This window comes from Gavia stellata, chromosome 11, assembly GCF_030936135.1.
Source record: "Gavia stellata isolate bGavSte3 chromosome 11, bGavSte3.hap2, whole genome shotgun sequence".
Classification (NCBI taxonomy): domain Eukaryota; kingdom Metazoa; phylum Chordata; class Aves; order Gaviiformes; family Gaviidae; genus Gavia; species Gavia stellata.
The window spans coordinates 29,992,480-30,016,123 of NC_082604.1; the positions used below are offsets into that span (position 1 = coordinate 29,992,480).

At 50.6% G+C, this 23,644-nt stretch overlaps 1 protein-coding gene across 5 annotated transcripts in view; it reads right to left on the bottom strand.

Annotated features, from left to right (window-relative positions):
• MBNL1 (muscleblind like splicing regulator 1) overlaps positions 1-23,644 on the bottom strand; it is an 85,038-nt gene that overhangs the window by 22,233 nt on the left and 39,161 nt on the right. For all 5 annotated transcript variants that reach the window (XM_059822730.1, XM_059822729.1, XM_059822728.1 and 2 more), the window contains exons 3-4: positions 8,510-8,680; positions 2,172-2,372 (exon numbers count right to left, since the gene is read on the bottom strand). In XM_059822730.1, the coding sequence (XP_059678713.1) occupies positions 2,172-2,372; positions 8,510-8,680 (372 nt within the window). The remainder of the gene's footprint in view (positions 1-2,171; positions 2,373-8,509; positions 8,681-23,644) is intronic.

Here is a 23,644-nt window from a genome sequence, read left to right on the forward strand (position 1 = left end):
ACCACTCGGCCTTTTTTTAAAATTTTACTGATTTCAGATGTTTTTGCTGGCTTTTCCTAACTGATAAAACTGTTTTTTACTGGAGACTGTGCCCCTGGGTGTTTTGAGAGAGTAACGCTCTCACAGCTCCCTCTCGGGCACAGGAGTTTGGCTCAGCAGTGTATCACCTCTCTAAATAAAAAGAACGCAAGTGTCCGGAGGACCAACTCCAGCACACTGAGGTCCCGAATTCCATTAGCTCCCCATGCACTTTGGTCACAGTCTGATGGTCAGCACAAGCTACGTCCTGGAGGCACCACGTGAAGGGGTGCCCCTGCGCAGCCCCTCTCGGGCTCCCACCGACGAACGTGCTTCCCTGGCCATGGGCAGAACTGGTGCTTGGGGACTTCGGGGACTTCCTGCTCCCGCTTACGAACAGAAAGCTTTTGAGCCCACATGTCCCCAACACTACTGACCAGCACCCATCATCGCTCTACGCGGGTGGAAGAACAATCAAACACAGCAGCCGACCTTGGCACTGTGACCCAAAGGGCTCCCCGCCATCGGCATCCCCTCAGTACCATTTCTGAATCTAGCGTGATTTATTTATGAATTTATCTAATTGCGTTTTGGTTTTAATCCACCTCTGGCAGGTATCCACCATGAAACAAAGTCCTCAAAGGAAAAACATCCCTTGGTGATTCCAAACAGCCACTCGTGCGCCAGCTCTCAGCTTGGTGCGGCTGCCTCTCCTGTAACCTGACCGTGCTTTGGGGAACGCTTTCCTCGGAGAAAACATCTCTAAAAAGGGAAACGATGTGATCCCACAGAAGGGGAACCTGTGGTGACGTGAGCTCTGAGAATAGTGACAGCGGCAGCGGGAAACACTCGCTGCCAGATGACCTCCACACTCCTCCCAGCTCGCAGCCTTCTGAGCGGCAGCTTGTCAGTCAGAGATGCAACTAAGAAAAAGGAATTAATTTTCCTTGTAAGGAGAATTAATCCCTGTTAATGCAGATACACGGGCAGAAAGAAAATCATTACAATTACAACTGGCTGCATTTTAAAACAGAGATCCTTCTCGCTCCTCCCATCGCGCCCCTGACTTCAGGGACCATATCCAAGAGCAGAGCAACGCATCCACCGCCCCACCCCCAAGCCTTCACACTCCCCACGCAGAGGAGATGTTGCGGTACCAGCATCTCTGAGACCCGCCACGGCACTAACGCTACGGAACGCCAGCGCTGAGCACTGGCCACCGGATTGGGGGCTGAGGGCAGAGCAGGAGGGCTGCGGCTGCAGGACACGGCACAGCTCAGCTCTCTCCACTGCCGATCAAAGCTGCCGCTGGCTCCGGAGAGGGAGAGCACCAGCAGCCGTGCTACAGGGAGAGCCGACCTCTCACAGGAGCTGCGTGCCCTAACATGCCGCCATGTCCGACAGACAAACGGGGTGACAGCGGATCACCTCGCCTGCTCAGCCTCTCCCATCGCCGCCTTGTGACTGCCAGACCTGGCCGGGGCTGCCGAGCACCCGCACGCAGGCCGTGCTCGCAGGAGTGCCCCAAACACGCGGCAGCTGCCGGCACGTCGCTGGCTCACTGCCCACGCTGCCGCAGCACCGATAAGGTGCTGAAAACACTGTCAGGCCTTTCAGATAAGAAAGATTCAGGGCAAGGGAGAGTACCAGCTAGAGAGCACTAACACTTGTCAGGGTTGTAGCAAGGATGATAAGCAGGGTGCGGGAGGCCAGCGGGGGAGTGCCGGCACCATCTGTCCAGAGAGAAAGGAAGAGAGAAGCCAAAAGCCATCTTTTACCTAGGTAGCTGAAGCTCTGCCCTTACACCCGCCCCGGTGCTGGGTACCCACACCCGCGAAACCCGCACATTAACACCTTCTGGGCACACACTAACATGGTTTTGAGGTGCTCTTGCTGTTGCCACAGTCATTCCTAAAAGGGCTCAATATTTCCATTTCTTTCTGCAATGGAGGGTCAGAAGCAGAACCACAAGCGTTAACTTACTGTATGATCAATCACTCAGTCACTCCCCGTCCTTACCCGTCACCAAGATACGGCATTACCAGCTGAAGTGAAACCTGCATTATTTTCTTTCACAAGAAAAATATTTTATATCTAGGAGACGTAATAAATGACACAACTTGTGAGAGTAAGTTACACATATCGGCTCCTACCTCCAGCCTGTCTGTCCTCATTAGCTTTTGGGCAGCGGCGGCGGCAGCGGCAGGAACCGGGACGCCGGGGTTCCCTGTCACCAGCATCGGGGCGGTGGGCAGGATCTCCGCTGGGACCAGGCCTGGGGAGACGGGCCCCAGGTAGGGGTTGAAGGCAGCTGATGCGTTGGTGGCTAAGCTCGGTGCAACGGAAAACATTGGCTGCAATCAGAGAAAAGAAGAAGAAAAACACTTTAAATATTTATACTTGCCATGCCGTCAGCATTATAACTTTTTGGCTGTCATCTTGAGCACAATGGCGGTGAGTTTCTGTTACTAATGGGAAAGAAGCATTTGTCGTGCTTGTGGGACAGGAAGAACACCCGTGCAAATGTCGCACACGAGCGAGACGACGAGGACAGGCATCCCCGCCAGCCTCCGCTGGTTCTTCTGCTCAAGCTTCCCCTGAACGCTTACAACCCCTGGCAGCTCTGGGAGCAAACTCTCATTTGATCCGCACTTGAGCAACGCCATCATAAACGAGCATTCCTCATGGCCGCAGGAGAAAGTCTGAGCCTCTCGGAGGGACACATCCAAACATCCGCTCTCGGGGAAAAAGGCATCTGCACGAGAGCCTTGACACACCATCAAACCACACTCAACTTCAGGCACAGATAAATACATTTCTGACCCTGATGACAGCCAGCACTGGTTCAGAAATTACGGAGGTTTAATACAGGAACAAGACCAGACGACCATAATCATTTATTTTTACAAAATTAAACAGGCTGTCTGTGCAGAAATACACGGCACCAAGGATATGCCTTATTTAGACTAAAACATTAAGCCAGAGAAAGAGAGGGAGAGCATGCAAATACTGGGTTTTTTGTTTGTTTGCTTGTCTTAAAAAAAGGAAGAGTCAGATGCCCTTGTAGGCTATCACATGTTGTGAAGATAATTGGATGTAGAAGACCAAATAATGCTGAAAGACCAAATGCAGAGCTGTTACACTGCAGTAAAGATTAAATAACTCTTCTGCCCCACTGAATGCAAAGGCACTCTGCTACCAGTGTAAGTGCCAAATAAAATTCAGTCTGGAGTGTTTATCTTTAGTATCTAAATGAAGTAGTTACTGAAGGCATTTAAATTTTTCTTCCAAACTGATTTTTAGAGGGAAAAACAACCACAGAGTTAATGCAACTCTTTTTCTCTGTTTCATATCTGTTTAAGCCAGACAGCATATAACACCACATGTTTTTGTATTCCTGAGGAAATGACTGAACTGTTTGGAAGCAAGGAACAAGTCCATTTCAAACACTGGACAAAAACACGTACAGAGATTACTGAAGAAAAAAGATTGGAAGTTGTGTAAATGGGAATAATTTCTTTAACAGCCCTGGTTCTTCATTTGTGCGAATGAAAAGCAAACAGGCAAATTTTACAGGAAATAAAATACTACTCTTAAATGCACTATTAATTAACTAACCCCATTTATTTTCTACTGAGATAATTTTATACTAATATAAATATCCTGCGGCCTTTAGACCACTGCAAAATAATAGCATATTTTATCAGAGCCACTTCATATTATTCTGAAACTCACAGGTGTTTTGCAATGTGCTGTACACATGTAAATACGGAGATAAAAAACGATGCTACCGTCGTATCAGCCCAGACTCGGAGCCATGCTGCTGGTAGAAAGAGTCCATGAAGCGGTGAAACCTGGGCAGCACACAACCACTTCTCGGTAGCAGAGGAGTCTGCCAGGGCACAAAGCCACCCGAACACTCCCGCACCCGGGAAAAATTTCTGCCAATGCAGTGGTCCCGGAGGACACATGGCACAGACTGGATCTCCCCAGGGACTGTCCCCAGCCACCTCAGCACTGACCCAAGGCTCGGTGGCCGTGGGACGGGGAGGAGCGGGGCGCCAGCACACTGCTCCCTCTGCCACGAGGGCCACCCGAGCACGGCCCTGCTGTCCACAAGCATCAGCCGAGGGTCAGCCTGTAACTGCAAACTGGTCAGAACTGGGAGCCTGATGCTACGCAGGAGAGCAGAGATGGGGGGGTCTCCAGGTCAGTCCGAGCCACTGGGCTCGGACCTGCTGCTTACTGCTCACTTGTTTTCCAGCGAGCTTTCACTTCCCCATCTCTCGAAACAGAAGTAATATTTCTCTATCACCACAAGCAAACAATACAACTAGTTACTGGCCTTGCAGTTAGGGCCCTACTATGCTGTGCATTATGCAAACCAGCTAGAAAAACCAAAAAAAGAAGCTCCTGTAGGTCTGCAGAGAGAACAGAGGTGAAGGAGGACACAGCCTTGGATGCAGCTCTGTGCTGCCAGATGCCCCATAATCCACACCAACCCATCTACTGAATAATTCTGCTCTAAAAATGCCTGTGCACAACCAACGTGAACCTCAGCAGTGGGTCTGACCTCCACGTGTCTGCCTTTCAAAGGCACTGCTCGCCAACGGGGTCTATCGACTGGGAATGGGGGCACCTTTGGGAATTGGCCTCTGCAGCGCAGCAGAGCCACGGCTCCTCCCTGGGCAGACAGACAGGCAGACGGGCTTTCTGCTAGCACCCCAGCTCGCCGGCCCCGCAGGACCGGCTGCCCGCAGGGGAGGAGCGGGACTCGTTTAATGCATCTTTAACAAGTCACCTACCGAGCACCTGCCACGCCAAGGAGAGCACAAGAGTGCACCACACACAGAGCGAGGAACACTGACAACCTACAGTGAGCTACAAACACGCCCGCGGGAAGGTCTGGGACCTTGCTCTGCCGCAGATTCGCACCTGCACGGCGCAGCGGATCGCCGGCACTCTGCCGAAACGCAGGCCTGACTCGCGGCCCCGCGGTTCAGGCCTGTACAGAGCAAGCAGCCTCGGGGCTCCCCGTGCTCCCGGCGTGCTCCCGGCACCCCGTGTGCCCTTGGAGGCGAGGAACTGCCCCAGCACCTCCAGCCACCTTCACAGGCCATCTCCGCTCTTCTGGTCTCACATCTGCATCTTCCTGCTTCTGTTTAGCATTTTTCACGCTCTTCCACACTGGAAAAGGCAAATCCAGGGTCTGACACTGCTATTGCGAAGTAGCACAGCATCTCCCACTGATGCGCTAGTACCAACTGATGGCTAATACCAACGGATGCTCTAGTACCAACTGATGGCTAATACCAACGGATGCTCTAGTACCAACTGATGGCTAATACCAACGGATGCTCTAGTACCAACTGATGGCTAATACCAACGGATGCTCTAGTACCAACTGATGGCTAATACCAACGGATGCTCTAGTACCAACTGATGGCTAATACCAACGGATGCTCTAGTACCAACTGATGGCTAATACCAACGGATGCTCTAGTACCAACTGATGGCTAATACCAACGGATGCTCTAGTACCAACTGATGGCTAATACCAATGGATGCTCTAGTACCAAAGCCACAGACCAGCTGAGCCCAACTCCCCCTAAACCGCTTCACAAGCAAGGAGGGCAGAACCGACCCGAGCAGGCAGAGCTCTTCCTCGGGATCTCAGTGCTTGCAGTCAGCAGGACACGCAATCCCCGCTCACCGCCTGAAATCCCCTCCCTCAAGTGCCAGCTAAGGACAGAAAAAAGAGTGAACTAAAAAAGAAAGATGGGGAAAATCCAGACATTACTTGCAACTAAGATAATTAAAACATATATCAAACAGAAATATGAGTGAAAGGATCCTACTGCTTTGCTTACCAAATTAAGAGTCTCTCGTTAAGTTAGTTCACTTACTTCTATCAAAGCATAGGGTACTGATTTTTGTAAAACAAAACAAACTGACTGAAGCATCGTTAGATGGGACGATATAAATCACTTGCTAGAACACCCTGGAATAACACCCCTTTCAACTGTGCTAAAAATACAGTAATTTTAAGGCCAAATTAATCGGATGACATCCATTTGGAAACTGGATGCTGGGACAGCCAGTGGGCCTTGCTGTGAATCCTTGCACTGAACGAGACCGAATTCTGAAAATACACAGTCTGAAATGTTTGAACTCCAGCGATGTACACAGAAGGTACCCAGGCACGGGGAGAAGGTTTGTGCTGTACTTCAAAATACACTGACTTAAATTTTGCTCGTTAGGGACAGCAGGAGTGTATGAAGGAGAATTTAAATTTGATTTAAGTGTTATCCTCACACTACCCTGTCTTTACATTAAAAAGGAACGTTAATCCAAAGGACTGCATTACTATTCTTTTTCGTGTTTACCCAAATGTTGGTGTGTGCCTACACACCGCTTTGAATAAACCCGAGAGAGCTGTATTTGGTTACAATTCATGAAACAAACAAGCAGGTTAACAGAGAGGAACATTTTAAGCAATGGTTCTTACTGTTGGCTGCATTTTGACTTAGGCTTTCTCATAGTCCCAAATATGAATTTGCTGACACTAAGGCTGTATCACTGTACTCCAATCAGGAAACACATTTAAAATTGTAGCATGTGCACACATCTGTTTCGAGCTGTTGAAATTGAAAAACCATTTTGAGGCTGCTCCGGAGTTAAAGCCCGTGAAGCGCAGCCTGCTTCTGAGCTGTCTAGCTGTACAGACGCTTGATTTTGCTTCTGATCTGAACGCCATCGGCAGCGGGCACCGGCCCACAGGCAGCCCCGCTTCTCCCGCGGGGCGGGAGGAAGGAGCAGGCGCAGGGCGCGGCGGCAGGGCGTGCCCTGAAGCACTGCGGTGCCACAGCACTTCTGTCCGCGCGCTGACGCTGCCTCAGCTCGCCTCCTTGCCTAGGTGACCCAGAGAATTTTATTTAAAGCCAAGCCAATCAAAAGAGAGGACACAAAATGTGGTATCTTCTCACGCTGTGCTAACAGGCACTAAAGTCAATTTACTGTGACGATCCTACCACAACATTTTCTGCTTTTCTCCCCCACGTACACTTTTTCTTGAAACAGCCGAGGCATAAAGCTCTGTGGGAGAGTAACAGTGATATTAACTGAACCAAATAAGCTACAAAATATTTACTGGGATTCTGTAGACCCACAAAACGTGGGGCCAAATAACCATTTGGCACAAGTATGAGAGTCCTTTTTGCTGAGATTATTTTTCCTAAGTATTTCGCTATATTATGAGGAGTATTAATTGTCACTGTGTTTTTTGAAATAAAAGTTGAAGAACTCCTCTAACAGAGTCAATACACATTTCCTATCAGAAGGTATCTAGAGGTAAATTAAACTCCCTAAATTCTACCTTTGCCAGCAAGAAAGGAATAAAAGAACTGTCAGAGAAGTACTAATGCAGATATATTTATTTCGTATATATTTTCCAACTTATTTTTTCCTTTGCTGCCATTTTGCCCGTTGAAAGAGAGAGCTTCAGCCAGGGGAGCACTGATTGCCTTTTTATGTAGAATGTACCAGCCTTGCTCATACATTAATCAGCGCCAGACTCGCTCCTACATTAATCGGTACGCTCTAATGTCTGAGCTATAAGTTTGTATCAAAAGGGTTCTGGGCCAAATTTGTCCATAGGTTAGCTCAAATGACCTCTCTGGATTGCATTAGAGAGGGATCTGGCACAGGGTGTTCAGCTCCCAAACGCGTATGCGCATGGCGGGTTGATGCCAATCATCTTTACGTTTGCTGAAACGAGGGATTACTGCAGAGCAAGAAACTCAGCCACAGCGTTCGACTTTGTGGAACACTGCACTGCGCTTACTTACTAAGGTGTGAGAGAAACAGAGATGATGTAATATATGATCCCATTTTACGGTGACCAGAGGAGAGACTTCTGACAGATTCTCCTTCCCCCACCCCTTGGTTTCTGTAGACAGTGTGACTATTTGTACTTCTCCTTCCTCCTGCCAAGCCTGAGCTGTGGGTTGTGCAGGTCAGACTGACGTGCACCACACATCACTCAGGGCAAGCTTTCTGCTCTGCCTGACAACGTGCTCTAAAAACCAAAGTCCAATTGCAGCAAGTAATCCCCTGAGAAGGTTCCCCTGAGAGAATGGGAAACATCCAGTGGGAAACTTCTCAAACCCAGGAATTTCCTAGAGCACATGAAATTGCAAAGGAAATGTCTATTTACGAAAATCCTACGCAGATCACTCACTCTCTTAATTTCAGGAAATAAGTTGCAAAAAATGAATTAGATTAAAAAAAGATCAACAAAATCAGTTAAATTAACACTATTACTTCAGGCAAGGGAGCAGTACAAAGACATACAGACCAGCATTTCACTGTATTTGATTTCTCCACCAGTTACCGGCGTTTGTGGGATTTCACAGGTGTGTGAGCACACCTGCTAACTGACTTCAGCTACAACTCATCGTACTCATCGATCGAAGGCAAAAAGCGCACGTACCACAGGCTGCAACGGAGCACCAGGCATCATGGCATTGGCAAGCTGCATCTGCTGGGCCAGCATGGCCATATTCTTCTGCTGAATCAGGTTATTGCGTCCATTTATCTCCAGCTGCGTTTTTAAGTGTGGTGGTGGGTGAAGATATTTGCAGTTTTCCCTTGAACATCGACCCTGAAGAAAAGAATTGACACAATTGGCTTAGAATCTATAGGTGTATCTTCATTCCTTATGTCATCAGCTAAAACAAGCCCAACACACGCTACAGACCTAGGAGGAAAGCCCCCGGCTACTTCCCTAGGCTATCACATACTGACCAGAGCAACTTGACAATTCTAGTATCAGCTGCTGGCTTTGCTTTCCTAAACTATGTATTTCGGCAGTACAACTCTAAAAAACACTGCTTCTTTTAGAAGTCGCAGAAGGCGAGCAAATATCATCTGTTTTGAAAGTAGAGCACGCCCATCCTCTATGGGCAAACGTTTTTGCTGCTATGCCGACGGGAACTCGGAATGGCTCCCCGCTGCCCGCAGAGCTGCCCCCAGGAAGCAGGCGGCTGCGGAGCCAGAAACCCAGCAAGAGAAATGCGGTCTGGCTGCAGCAGCGAGCCTGCAAAAGCTACTCTGAAAATGTTAAAGGCTCACTTCTCTTTCTGCTGCGCCGAGGCACGAGAAGCACTGATAGCACAGCAAGACGTGCAGTCAAAGTAGCGTTATTGCCAGGAAAACGGCACCAGCTCCGCGCTTTCACTAGACCTGGAATACAGCATCTTTGGAAAAAAACTCTTACATGGGATGCATTTTTGTTGCAATTGTGTAAACCAAACAAGATAATCAGAATTGACTTGTTTCTAACTTTCTCATTAAATTCAGATGAGGCAAACAACAAGTTTCATGCACTAATTTTATTTGGATGAAAGGACATTCGTCAAGTTGACAACCATTCACATCAAGAAACAATAAAAAATAATTCTACATACAATATATACCCAAACCCCACAGTGCCCCCTTGTTACCAGGTTCACCGGCTTCGCACCTAAGACAGCGCTGCTCGGTGAACTCTCTCCAGGCGGTCTCTTGCTCTGGGTGCCCCCACCTGCGGGCTCCCAGCTGGGAGCGGGGCGGCTGGGGCACGGGGCGCTGGGCACGAAGGTGACTTCTGCAAACTAGCCCCAATTGGGGCTCCACTGTAAAAACCTCAAAAACGAAAGGCAGGGCCTGAGCGAAGGGCACTGCCTGCACAGCCACGGTGCGCGGCAGGGGGAGGTCGGGGAAGAGAAACCCCCTCTCCTGGGGAAGGGAATCCCTTCTTCTCCTGGCATGTGAGCTGTGATCTCGCAGGCCATGAGGCTTCAGAAAATGCAAATTCATTAATATGGAAGCTTTACACACCAATTGTTCTTTAAAATTGTAACACTGGAGCCCATACTTTCACTAAAGGGATAAAAGCAATAAAAAAAAAACTAAAGAGGAGAATTGAATCCTTTTCTGGAAAAAAACCAGATTCCTTAAACTACTTTTTTTTCCTTCACTCATTCATCTTTGAAATAAATCCAAACAGGAACAATGACAAGGCAAAAGACAGCCTTAATTTAAGTAAGAAACCGTTTTTATCAGGAAACAAATCAATATAGTTTGACCTTATACTGCAATTTTGCTCAGAAACTTAAAATGTATTCTTGTTATAAGATCTGCCAGAAATCTAATTTGTACGATGATTTTTGTCTCCCCTTAAGGCTGGGATAAACGGTTTGCTCCGGCCCCCCTCCCAATCCATCTCTCCTGCTGGCAGTCCAAAGTTCTTAAAACTCATTTCCCTGGTTATTCAACTGACATCTGAGTGATCCTTGCACAGGAAGATATACCTGATACAAAGAAAAGTAAGTAAAGTTTTGTGGATATCTTTAGGCTATACGCCAAGATTATAGAAAGCCCCATGTACACAGAGACCGCTGCTGTAACGAACGGCAAAGAAAGTTTGTCTTTCAGAGCATCGTTCATAATCCCTGAGCACATTTCCTTGAATGTAATGCATTTTCCATTACACGATCCCGTCTACCTCCAGGGACAACACCGAAGAGCTGAGGGACTGCTGCCAGTCACGATGGGAAGGCGCAGACGGACGGGAACCCCGGCGCAGGCTGCCCCGGTGCTCGGCCATGCCGTGCCGTGCTCACTGCCGTGCCGTGCTCGCTGCTGCCTTGCTGGCCCCTTCTTGTCTGGGGCAAGAGTCGGAGGGGTCCCCCAAGCCCTTTGGCATGGGGCCTTCGCCTTCCCCGCACGCAGCCCCGTGACGGGCGTTTGCTCGCTGGACTGAGGGGTGCTACGGGCTGTCCTGGGCAGAGCTGACACACAGGAAGGACCACCAAAGTCACTTGCAAGAAAATCCCCCTAATAACACAGCTCCAAAGGTTGGAAAGCAATCAAGACAGGGGCCAGATAATGCACAAAAGCTAAAAGCACAACATCTATACTACAGATAAGATGGGGGAAAAAGCATGTGCAGCCTGAGAAAATATTTTTACAGGGGAATGGAGTTTCCTACTGCAAATAAGGATTAGGACACTTCAGTAACAAACATTAACATTTCTTAAGTAGAAAAGAGAAATTGATAGTGGCAACAGGAATTGGTGTTTATGGAGCATGACTTTTATACGTGTGTGTATATATGCACATACATGCGTGCATATAGGCATCGGCTGGTTGCTGTTCACCCGTGGGAGCTCTCCGGGACACCTCCTGCACCGCACGGCGACAGCAATGGACGTCCGGGGGGATCAAAGCCAGACCTGCACAGGGGCCAGCACGGCCTGGGGGGGACCGGCCGAAACGACACATGGGACATCTCCCACCCGGCTGGTCCATACGCTCAGGGGAAAGCACGCTTTCAGCCTGGGGGGATGCTTTCGGACAAAATGACCCTCAGAGCTCTCCTTTAATGCCTTACTGACAGCACAGGTCAGTATTTAAACCGTTCTGCAGAAATAAACCAACCTCATTTCAGCACACACCCCCCCAAAGCACATAACAATTATATGAAATGGTAGGTAAAAGGCAAGCACTGTGGAACAGCTTTATTTATCTCAATTTTTCTCTTGATACTAAAACCCATGTTAATTGTTGCTACCACTAAATAACTCAAGGCAAAATTACACATTTACTTGCTGCCTGGAAGATGATACCTGACATCAGCACAGTGTAAAAATCAGACTTAATTGCTGCTAAATGAGCAACATGAAACTACAACATGTGTTGCTGGAATCAGAGAGGGGCAATTAACAAACCTGATTCCAAAATGCAGATTAAACTCAATGTCCTTATTTCAGTGGTGGGGTTTAGGCTGTTCCACACCTCTCAGACTGGATCCAGAGGCTGGATCACGACTGCTTAACGTATTTCATAGACTCAAATGCTTTCAGGCCAGAAGAAACCATTCTAGTGATCTAACGCAATGTCCTCAGGCTCCTGGAAAACAAGGAGCCCCCTCTGCTGTTTCCCCATCATGGCCAACATTCCTCTTCACTTAGCAGCTGATCTTTAAAGAAGACAATTTACTCTGAGTTAAAGACTACAGGAATATAGCACATCTCCAGGTAAACTGTGCTTATGCTCAGTTATCATTGGCCACTATCAAAAAGTTTCCATCTTCCTTGTTTGTATGTTGCTTTGGAGTCTACTGTGGCATTCAACTTTCAACCTTTTTGAATTTTCAGATCCTAGCAAGTTTTCCAAAAGAAATGCAGACTTGTCTGTTTGGGAAATGGCTTTCTTGTCTTACCCATATTCCACGGACCTTCAGAAATGGTCCACAGAGCACCCAGGAGTCAGAAACCACAGGCTGTCAAACATCTCGATCAAGAACACGGGCTCCATTCACCTCCCTTATACTGTGAGCAAGTAGTTTCTTAATTACCTTTTCACTAGATTCTGGCAACTTCAGTCACACAGAATCACAGAGTCACTAAGGTTGGAAAAGACCTGTCAGGTCATCAAGTCCACCCACCACCCCAACCCCACCATGCCCATTAAACCATGTCCCGCAGTGCCACGTCCACACGGTCCTTGAACACCTCCAGCGATGGTGACTCCACCACCTCCCTGGACAAAGTTGAAGGCAGATTTCCATCTTGCTGAACCTTTTCTGAACTCTCTGCTCTTTTTTCAATCACAAAAAAATGAGCACTGTAAGTGAGTAAACTCAGAGAAGCGGCAGTTGAGCACGCTGGCAGCGTCCCAAAATGCTGTCCCAGCACACTGGTAGGGTTTTACCAGAATCCTGCTGGACTAAAACTTATTAAAAATGCTCCTGAAGCTCCCCTGCAGAGGCCGCCCGCAGATCTCCAGTCCCTCCAGACAAGCGGGACAGGGCCTTCCCCACAGGCCGAGCCAGCAGGGAAACTCGGGGTGCACAGCGTGACACTAAGGGGGGGAAACACCCCCGGAGCGCTGTGGTATTTGGGCAAAAACCTGTTGCCAAGATCCTGCGCCTATTTCTGCGCTCAGGACTCCTGCAGGAAGAAACCCGGCTCTTGCTCACAGCGCGGCTGACAGCTGGAACAGCCTCGAGGAGAGGCTGGGCCGGGCCCCGGCGGTGCCGCTGGAGCCGGGCACGGACAGGGACCCGCTGCGGCGCCCGGGGCGCACCGGCCCGAGCCAGCCACGCTTTGCGGCCGTGCTGCGGCTCCAGCAGCAGCCGCCTGTGGAGGCCAGGCCCGAGCGGCCCGAGCGGCCTGCCAGCCACGCGGGGCAGCACCAGCGCCCTCCCCGCTAAGCGATCCCGCTGGCACTAACCAGCACCCATCAGGTACCACGCTCCCGACAGCAGCATCACCGCGAGAACGTGGCCCCGCGCGCCGTGACGAGGCTTTGCGCGCACCCTGCTCACAGACAGGCCCTGCAGAGCGAGGAAGAAGAGGGCAAGCTCGGCCCGTCAGCCGGGCGGCTCCACATCCTCCCAGCTGGAATGCCGGAGCGGGAGCACGCGCGGCCAGCTCTCACATGATGTTTTTCTCTCGCTATCATATCAACAACGTTCCGGCAGAGAGCCCAGGCTGAACTAAACAGCCAGCCTGACTGTCATTAAATTAGGGCTGCCTGATGTCTGCAGTATTTTAAGCTGTCTAGCCTTGGCACAAAGCGGGTGATGGGGACGGGGACAGGGAGGAGCGGGTGGCACTGCCCCCGCGGTGCTAGGCATTGGTCTGGCGTTAGCCGCCCCGACAGGGCTGGGGGAGCGAGGGTGTCACGCTTTGCTGGTAAGGCCGCCCGCCTCGCTCTCCAGCACTGCCAGCGCCCGTGTTAAATATTTACAGTTCCCTGACCCGAGCACATGGCAAGCACACGCTGAGCTGGGGGGAGCCGTGGGGGAACCCGGCCGCCTCCTCAGCACCACCGGGGGAGGCAGGAGGGATGGGGCCGGGGGGCCGCGGGCCCAGTATCACCGTGGGGGCTTTGTCCATCCATCCCTCCCCACTGCCTGCTGGATCAGGCCCACCTCTGAATACGTGCCTCATCTAAACGCCATGCAAACATCATGAAACGGCAAGGGCTTGCAAGGGCAGTGCCAAGGAATGACATTTGTTTGCAAGCTGATCTATCTGCGTGTTACCCCTGCACCATTCCTCCTCCTAGCAGTGTCTCTGAGAGCCCTGAGCCAGTGCAGCTCCCGTGCCCCGGTGCGGGCAGGCAGCTGGCCCCCGCCACGGAGACACGCTGCACCTCCACCCAAAAATCCCGCAGGTCCTCGTCTGCCACTCGCTCCCCGCCGCTCACAGCCAGGTCCCGCACTCGGAGGGCGCTGGCAGACGTGCCACTGGCTTCACAAGCACTCAGCACACACTGCTGGCTGTGCCAGCGCTGCCAGACGGCATCGGCACCCGACAATGCTCCGGAGAAGCTGAATTTGCATCCCGGCCAAAACCGCGGCAGCCGTGTAAGTGAAAAAAGCCAAACCGGGAGCAGCTGCAAAGACAGCAACTGCAGAACAGCGGGAGCTGCCATGCTGCGCGAGGAGCCAGCGCAGCGCTGGGCGACCCGAAGGGCCACGGACACCGGGATGCTACACAGAAGCCGTCAGACACGGCTTTTTGACCCTCGCACAGCTCGCTAAGAAATAAAACATAGCCCCCCGAACACACAGAGCACTGAATACCTTGAAAAAATGGTTATGGCTAATCTCAAGTTTTGTTTTATGAGCTACACACAAACCCTGAAATCTAGGTATTTTCCTGAAGATTGCTGTGTTTTTGTAAAAACCGCTAGTCAGATTCTTGTGCTGAGGAAATAGGAAATTAATAAATGGAAATACCTGGAAATAGGAATTAATAAAAATATGTCCATAGGAAAATACTTACTTTGCTTATTCAATTGTTGACAGAAAACGCCTGTTTTCTCTGCGTTTTCTATTTATTTCCCTAGACAGGTAGAAATGAGCAGCGCTGCCTCTCAGCATGCGCCCTGCCTTCTCCGAGTGCCAGGCAACAGCACTTGCCTTTCCATTTGGGAAACCGCTGCGACACGGAAGGGACGGAGTGGAGGCAGGGGAACCTTTCTGTGTTATGTTACTACTTCCCAACAACAGGGAAATGTGTTTTTCTTACTGTATTCTTCAAATTCTCTTACAGAAGAAATCATTACTTATTCGGGCAGACACATTTTAGATGTGCAGATTTCTCTTTAAATTATCAGTAAGATACCAAGAAGTATAATCCTTTTAGCTGACAGCAGCTACTATACAAACTTTTAAGTCTTATTTGAAATAAGGGGGCAAGAACACATTTGCTGCTGCTCTTGTTCCAGAAGTAAATCTTCTGAACCCACGCTGGCTCTCCATCTTTGTCTTAGTTTTTAATACATATATTTATTTCCTATTCTGTACATTTCACTTTCATTGCTCAATAATGCTGTAAAGAAGAACAGTCCACCTCGGCCGTGGGATCAGGACAACCCGGCCGCAGCCTGGAGGCGTGTGCCTGACCCCAGCGGTGTTCAGTCTCCTGTAATGCCTCGTCGAGGTGCAGCACGGGGTTAATCCAGGTCTGGTCATCAGGAGTCAGGTCGGGGGTTTTCCTTCCCGTTGCCTTCAGGGGAGCTGGGACAGGTACCTGACCCCTGGGGAACCTTCACCACTGCCAGAAGCATGTCATAGAATCATAGAATCATTTAGGTTGGAAAAGACCTTTAAGATCATCGAGTCCAATGGAGTCCCAGCTATGCAATTCAGTTTTATTGCCCACAAAGCGGGAGGCATTTCGTGTGAGTATTTGCAGAATTGTGGAGGAGAAAACATGCAAAACTCAGACGAAAAAGAAACCATAGTCAATCCTGTCTTGGAAAAATCACCCCAAAAATTCTGCATTCTCAAAATACAGTGTAAGTATTTCTACAAGACTTGGACTATCTGACAAATGTGTTGGATTTTGACGTTACACCTAGAGATTACGAGCAAGAAAAGAGCCCATTTCGGTGAGGTCACTACCATGTTCTTCTCTACCCCACCATTCTTCTGTGAAGCGCAGCACGTCCTGTTTTTCAGATCCCACACTGAATGTTAGAAATACAATGGCAATCCTTGCTCTCTGAAAATAATTTCTTTCCAGAAAATACCCTGATTCCATGTTTAATAATGAAAAAGTATTCTTGGGATTAATTTCTGAGACTGCAAGCTCCTTCATCCACTGCAGTTACCGCTTAGGTAATATGGGTACTAACAATTTTTACTTTTTCCTTGAGGGAATATTTAATGGAAATATCAGCAGAAGTCAATAACTAATTAACAAGAAGATAATTTGAGCTTAGTGTGCTGTGGAGCCCTCTCTGCAGCTGCGCCGCCACCCAGCAGAGAAGTGTAACCCACCGGCAGCCCCGAGGCACGCGGCGCGGTGCTGCGACAGCCCCGACGCTCACCCACGGCCGCGGCGCAGCCCACAGCTTCGGCCAAAATCCTCCGTGCCCTGCAAACGCCCTTTCACAGGCGAGAGGTGAGCCTTCCTCTCAACCCCTGGAGCAGCAGAGATGATGGCACCAACCTCACTGCTGACACTGGGTGAGTTTACAAATTAATGGCACCCAAGTTGCCTTTGTCCAACCACACAATCTGCAGAGAAGATCTCTGGGTGGCAGCGGGTCCAGCTCCTGCACCCGTGACCCTGGCCTCTCCAGCACACCGCTGCTGGTTTCCACCTCCGCTCTGGTAAGGTGCATGCAAACCCCCAACCTCATGCACACTCAGGCCGAAGCGCACACGCTTTGTCCAAGTACCTGCACCAAGGTCTGAAAAGCAGGTCCCCGACTTTGAGTAGTTGCTATTAGGCCTTCAAAGCTGTTTTAAGAACTTGCAAACATCCACGGCTTTCAGTACCTGCATAAACTTTAAACCAATTCAAATTCAAAATTATTACTTTCCAATACCTCCTTAGAAACACCGTCTAATCAAAGAACAACAGCAAACTCATCACCCTGGTGGACTTGGCTCCAGTCTAAAACTTTCTTGGAAAGCACAGCCTGGTGATGGCAATAAATGAGCTCTAATTAGCAAACTGCTCTCGCAAGGCCATTACTCCTCTGGGCGCAACCCGTCAGGACCCCACGGCACCTGCGCAAGAGACCTGCAGGATCCCGGAGCAGCCCCCACGCGGGGGCATTGCCAAGCCAAGACGCCCTGTCCTCGGAAACTCCGCGAGCAGGCGACGGGAGGTGTTCCACACCGAGTCCTCGCGGGGTGCAGGAAGGCAGGGAGGATGCAGAGCACCCCGCCATGGCCTGGCACCCGCGGTGCCATCACCCAGTGGGATGCCCAACACGAACCCTCCTGTCCCAGAAGGAGCCCTGGGGCTCCCACCACATCCACCTCCAGCACCTGCTGAATCTCAGGCTGAGGTTCCCAAAGCAGGGCTTTCCCTGTGTTGGTTATTTCCACAGGGATGCTATCTGCAGTAACGCAACGTGCAGCTGCTGTCAGCATTCCCTCTAGCACCTGGACGGATTCTGACCATGACGGGGTGTGCACAGCCATGGGGGGACACCGCTCAGCACAGCGCAGTTGTAACCAATCCTGGGTAACCGGGGAGCGCAGCAGAGAGGCGACATGCCATTTGCATTTCTATTTGCAACGTTACCGGTGATTTGACAGACTGATAGTGCTGGGATGCCTGTACTTTTGGAGAAGGGGCATCCTTTGCAGAAGAGTTCATTTGGGAGGATCGGCAAACATCAGGCTGGGCACGGCCCAAGTAGAAATACGGAAGAATTTTGCATGGACAGAAACTAAATAAAGATCACAGTTAGTGCTGTCATTTGGTAAACACCCAGGAGCACGCACTGAGCACAGCAATCCTGCCGTTGTTGTTTAAGGTTATCCCTCTGCAACAGTACAAAACCAGAAGAAACAAACAGTCCCAGCAAGCCGGTGTGTGCCCTTGACTCTGCACGTCCCCGGTATGGCACGGACCCCTTACTTCAGGCAGGACAAGCTGCCCGACTCCACACAGACCTTTTCTCTATCCTGCTGGAGTTAGGTAACAGTGATCACCCTCCGCGTATCTGAAGTAAATACATCTGTATGGACAAGTTTCATAAATGCAGTTGGTCTGGGAAAGTCTTAAAGCTAAGCTGCGCCAGCCTGCTGGGTCTGTTTATTTATGCTATTTTTATACCACTGCGGTAGCACAACCCAACTTACCGAGCACTTGCTACGCCACTCGGCGCGTGTTTATACAAGAACTACTGCTCACAAAAGCAAACGGGAAAGCTTCTTGTTTTTCATCAATCCACCAACACTGTACCATTAAAATATCATCACAGAAGTCCAGGGGCAGAGGAGAACCGAGAGCACCAACATGCTACTCACTGCGTGCAGAGACGTTACTGGAATAAACTTCCCCCAAGGTCCCTGGAATAAACCCCTTGCTCTCCCCCGAGGTTCTAGTGCCGGCCCCGTCACCGCAGGGAGAGGCACAACGTCCCGCTGGCGCGGCACGAGGAGCAGCATGGAGCCGTGCACGCTGCGGCGGGGACACCACCAGCTGTGGATGCTGGGGCGGCTTGCTCACCCCAACCGCTCGCTTCGGAGCCGAGAGGCTCCCCTGCAGCCCTGCAGCGCTGCCCCGCTGGGACCGCAGCCGCCTCCCCTCGCCCCCCTTAGCTAACGAAATTTAAAAAAAAAAGGGACTGTTACCTATAAACACAGCACAAGTACAGGACTGATGCAACAACCTTTCAATTGGAATTTTTAGCATACATTGCTGCTCAGGATGTCCTGGAGCCAAATTAATTCTCCCATTAAAAACTGTTGCTTAGCAACAGGGCTCAAGATGCAGGAGAGAAAAGCGGGGTGCCCGTGATGGCTGGCCATGGGTAGGCAGGATGGGCGCGAGGAGCTGCCTCTGCCCCGGGACGCACAGCCCGCAGCGGTGCCAGACCCCCGCCTCAGGGGAGGTGTCTGTGGGGCACCTTGTGTCCAACAGGTAAAATCAACCCTCCAGCGGCACAGGGAAACAAACTGTCGCCCAAACTCTGCTCCACACTCTGCTCTTGCTTATTCCAAAACAAAACTGAAGTGAAAGAAACACCAGCCCTGTGGAGCTGGTCCAAGTTTTGAGCAAACTTTGTTTCCTCAGGTGGTTTTGTGAAACTACAGTTAAATGTATTATCCTGCATGCAGCATTGCTGTCGTTGTTGCTACTGTTAAATCAAGGAGACAACCTCCATGTCACAGGATGCAAAGAACTCAGCTCTTAAACATAAAAGCGTCTACCAGAAGCAGGCTTTAATCTCTGCTGACAGCCTTCGGCACCTACCACGGCATTTAACCACCCGCAATGTTACGATGGACTCACCAAAGCATTTCTGTGCCATTAGAGCTATCAAGTCCTGCTTTTCAAAATCAGACGTATAACCCTTTAATATTGAACAGGCTATCTCCTAAAAACAAAAGAAAAAGCTTCTGGTGGCCAGCAGACGCTCCTATGAGTGCTGCACATCCCATCTGCACTGCATGAACATCTACCACCCCATCACTATTTAACAATTACTAATGACTGACATAATTAAACCTATCACTTTTGGGTATTCCAAACGTGCCATGATACTGAACGGCAACAGCCGCCGCTGAGGATGCTCCGCTGACGTTTCCTCTCGGCCGGGGGGCTCTGCCTGTCACTGGCACCCCCGCACCGGCGCTGCCGGTCCGCCCGAGCTGCATCTGGGTGAGCCAGAGCTAGTAAAGCAGCAGCCACGCTGAAAGGCACAGCTGTAACAGATTAAGTATTTTTGATCCAAAACAAACATGCAAACACCTCCCTCTTTTAGGGAGTATAAATTCCTTCCGACAGCAGAGAGCTTGGTGCGTTCAAACCCAAGCAGGAAGATGGCTGTTACGTAAAATCCGAATATTGCCTGTAAATGGTAAAACTATTTATACCGATGCCCACGTGTTTTACAGGAAAACATTTAACTATATGTAAGCTATGGTTTGCTTTTTAAAAATAAACTGTTTGCACTTGCTTTCTTGTAGTAGCTGCCCCGCCAAGCATACATTCAGATAAACTTTTTTAATATTAAACAAAAAGAGTTACTGGACCTATTTTACTGACTTCAAGCATACAAACTGCAGTCCCGGTGAGTCAACAGCTACGGTTACAACTCCGAAGCCAGGCAGCGATCCAGAGGCAGGACCACGATGGCTGCGGCACTACACAACGCTGATGTACAGCCCGTTTCGAGACCCAGCCCAACGCACAGCAGAGGAGGAGTCGCTGCACCTCAGCTCCTCCGCTGCCCCGGAGCACAGCCAGCCGCTCCCCCGTTGCTGTGGGACCGTGGGTGCCTCTTCCCAGAGCCGGTCTGGCACTGTAACCAGCTGCTGGTTCACCACCGAACCCACCGACTGGGAGCGATGCTTGCTAACAAACCCCCAGGCAAATCGCCCGTCCGTGCCCGGGGAGACAGGCCCTGCGGCACCCCCCCACCGCGGCCGGGCCCCGGCTCACAGCCCAACAGCCCGCCAAGGAGATGGCACGGGCTTGGATACTCCCAAATAATTTTCACGTGCAACCAGAACGCCTGCTGGTGGGCAATGCACCTCTTCCGAGGAAGGAGGCGAGAAGGAGGCGAGGGCACCGGCCCCGTGAAGACCCCTCACCCCCCTCCAGGCCTGGGCGGTGGCACGGGGACACCGACAGCGGCACATGAGCTGGTGCTCGCACCCTCTGCAGACACGCGTTTTCCACTTAAGGTGAAAACTGAAAATGAATTCAGTTTTTTTTCCAGGGGGAAATGGCTGTGATTGTGTTCTTTTGTCCAAAACTGCACCCTCCAGATGTGTGGGGAGCTCGTTTTTTTCTCCCCCAAGAGGCGTATGGGCATCCTCCACCCTGATGCATCCCTGAGGTGCCTCTGGAGGCTGAGCCGGACCAACCCGCTGCTCACTGAACAGTAATGAGGTGTGCTTTGTCATTAGCCGCTCACGCGAGCCGTGCGAGCACACAGCTGCGGGATGCAGCCCTTCACTGGGGACCAGGTTACCGCGGGAGGTGCAGACCACGCCGTTAGCAGCACTCCACCCCAGCGAGCACACAGGCTTTTATACGAGAAGTACGTACTTATCCATCCCGGGATGGAAATACTTGATTTTATACTTTGCACAAACCATCCTGAGGATCTGTCCTTAAAAACAAATTTCTATTTTTTAAATTAGGCTGTTCCAAAACCTGTTAAAATCCAGGCAGTCGGCCCCGTCACCAGTGCCCCTCTGCCCTGTGCAGGCCCTGGCAGGGCTGGCCCCCGGCACACACCGCTCTTGACTTCAAACGGGTGACGTTCCCGACAGCGGAGGGACGGGGGCACTTGGGCTCCAGCCCAAAGTCCGATGCAGCACCTCAAAACAGGATCTTCCTGCAGCCCCGCTGGTTTGTGCCTCCTGCACCACGGTGATTTCACTCCGAGGGCATAAAGAGGGATGTTGCTGCATTTTGCTGGTTTGGGGCCATTCGAGCAGTGCATTACTTTGCCTGTTCCTCCGCAGCACTGGCACACTGGAGGAAAACCAACCATCTCCAGAGCACCAGGAGAAGGGCAAATGCCGAGATGGCATAACCAATGCTTTGTGCTCAAGTAAAAAAGATGAAAATCATCTGCACATTTCTGTTCCTGTAAGCTGTTTCCATGCATAAAATGAAAATACACCACAGCAGGGCAAAACCCAGCAGGCTCTTGTTTCCACATACGATAACCACATTCCTGGCACCATCGTGGTCAGGCTACCCTGCGAGCGAGCGTGCCAGTGCAGCTGCCTACGACAAACACACAGAGGAGAAAGCAAGACAAATTCCCCCCTCAAAATACACATTTTTCCCTCGAGTACAGCGAGTGACCCAGTGATGTGCAGAGGGTCGGAGGACTGCAGGCACAGAGGCCGGCAGTGATGGATGCGGCAGTTTACGTCTCTCCCCTTGTTAGCAGCTCGAGTTGCCCTTCAGACCTCATCTGCTTCCCCAATTATCAGCGCCACGCTTTGATCCGCCCAAGCACACTTCTCTGGTCTGGAAAACCGTTCCTGAATGTCCCGCTGCGAGACAGCCCAATTCTGCCTCCCCGCCAGTCCCACCTCCTGCTTCCAGCGGCCACCGAGGCGAGCATGCTGCCACCGGCCCCAGCTTTATAATGCTAGCCTCAAAGTTATTAAAGGAACTTAAAAGTAAGGTAGAATCAAAGCTACAAACCAAGCACAGAGCTGCAGTGGTTGAGGTAAACCCCTCCCGGAGCTGCGAGGTGGGAGTGCTCAGGTCTGGCGGCAGCCCGGGGACGGCACGAGCCGGTACGGCCACACAGAGACCGGCAGCCACGACACCCGCGGCACGGTCCCTGCTCGCAGAGGGGAAGCAGCAGAAAATGTGATAAGGGGTTGATTAAACAGCAGCGGACAAGAATAAATATTGACAACAACTGCTGAATTTCTATTAAACAAAGGATTTCACATAAACACGCACCGGCCAGTCGCAGCTGAGTATCTCCTTTGTAAAACACCAAAGCTGAGGAGCATGGCACTGAGTGTTCACTGCACGGCCACAGCACCAAGTGACACCAGGAGAGGGGCCGCATCCAGGCCGCACATGCGCTGAGACAAGCTTGCGGTGCGCAGCAGCCAGCATCCCCAGCCGGTGCGGCCCCAGGGCGCTGGGGCACTGCTGCCGCCAGCCGGGGCAAACTGCGTCCGACTGCCCCCACCGCATCCCAGCAACTCGTCGGCCCAAATAACTGACATGAGTAAATGACGAATTTTGTATCGCTTAAGTTAATCACAAGCGGAAAAAAGAAACAACTACAGGGAACCACTGGAAGGTGCCGCGCACATGCCCGCTCCCCTTCCTAATTAACTGCAACATTTTTGCTTCATTAATATTCCTACAAACTTCAATTTGTTTTTACACCTGCGTTATGTATCCAGCTAGATTACATGTCAACATTTAACAATAATAATAATAATAATAATAATAATAATAATAATAATAATAATAATAATAAAAAACCCAGGATAATGACTTCCTTAGCATATACATAAATCAACCTCTCCAGATACCTACGCCTTACAGACCACACATGCCACTCTCCTGTCACTGCCCCATACGAGCACTCCAGGAGGTGTCACGGGCACTGGTGGGAGCGAGGACGGTGCCACTGCTGGAATTCAGGCGGGCAGGAACAGAAAAATAAGCCATAAACAATCCGTACCTTATCTTTCCCTGGCCATTCACAACACACTTGCAAACCAGTGCCTGTTGATTTTCGGGAAGGGCCCCCAGGCCCAGCTGCCCTCAGCCCCGCGGGATGTGCCGGGGGCACGCACGTCTTGCAGCGCTGGAGATGAAATAAATGGCGAGCAGCACCCAGCAGCAGCGGCCCCGCGCTGCCACACTTCGCCGAGCACAGATTTCTGTCAGCACTGACATTAATGAAGTTCTCATGGAGAACACATTTTTAATGAATAGCAGCAATAAAATAAAAGAATAAAAATCATCGGGATAACTTTCCAGAGCCTTCAGTTCAGCCTGAGTTTGTCTCCCCTTAAAGCTTTCTGCCGGACTGCAATAGCTGCCAAGTGCTAGCAAAGAAAAGCAAAAAGTATTTTTAACAACAACAGAAA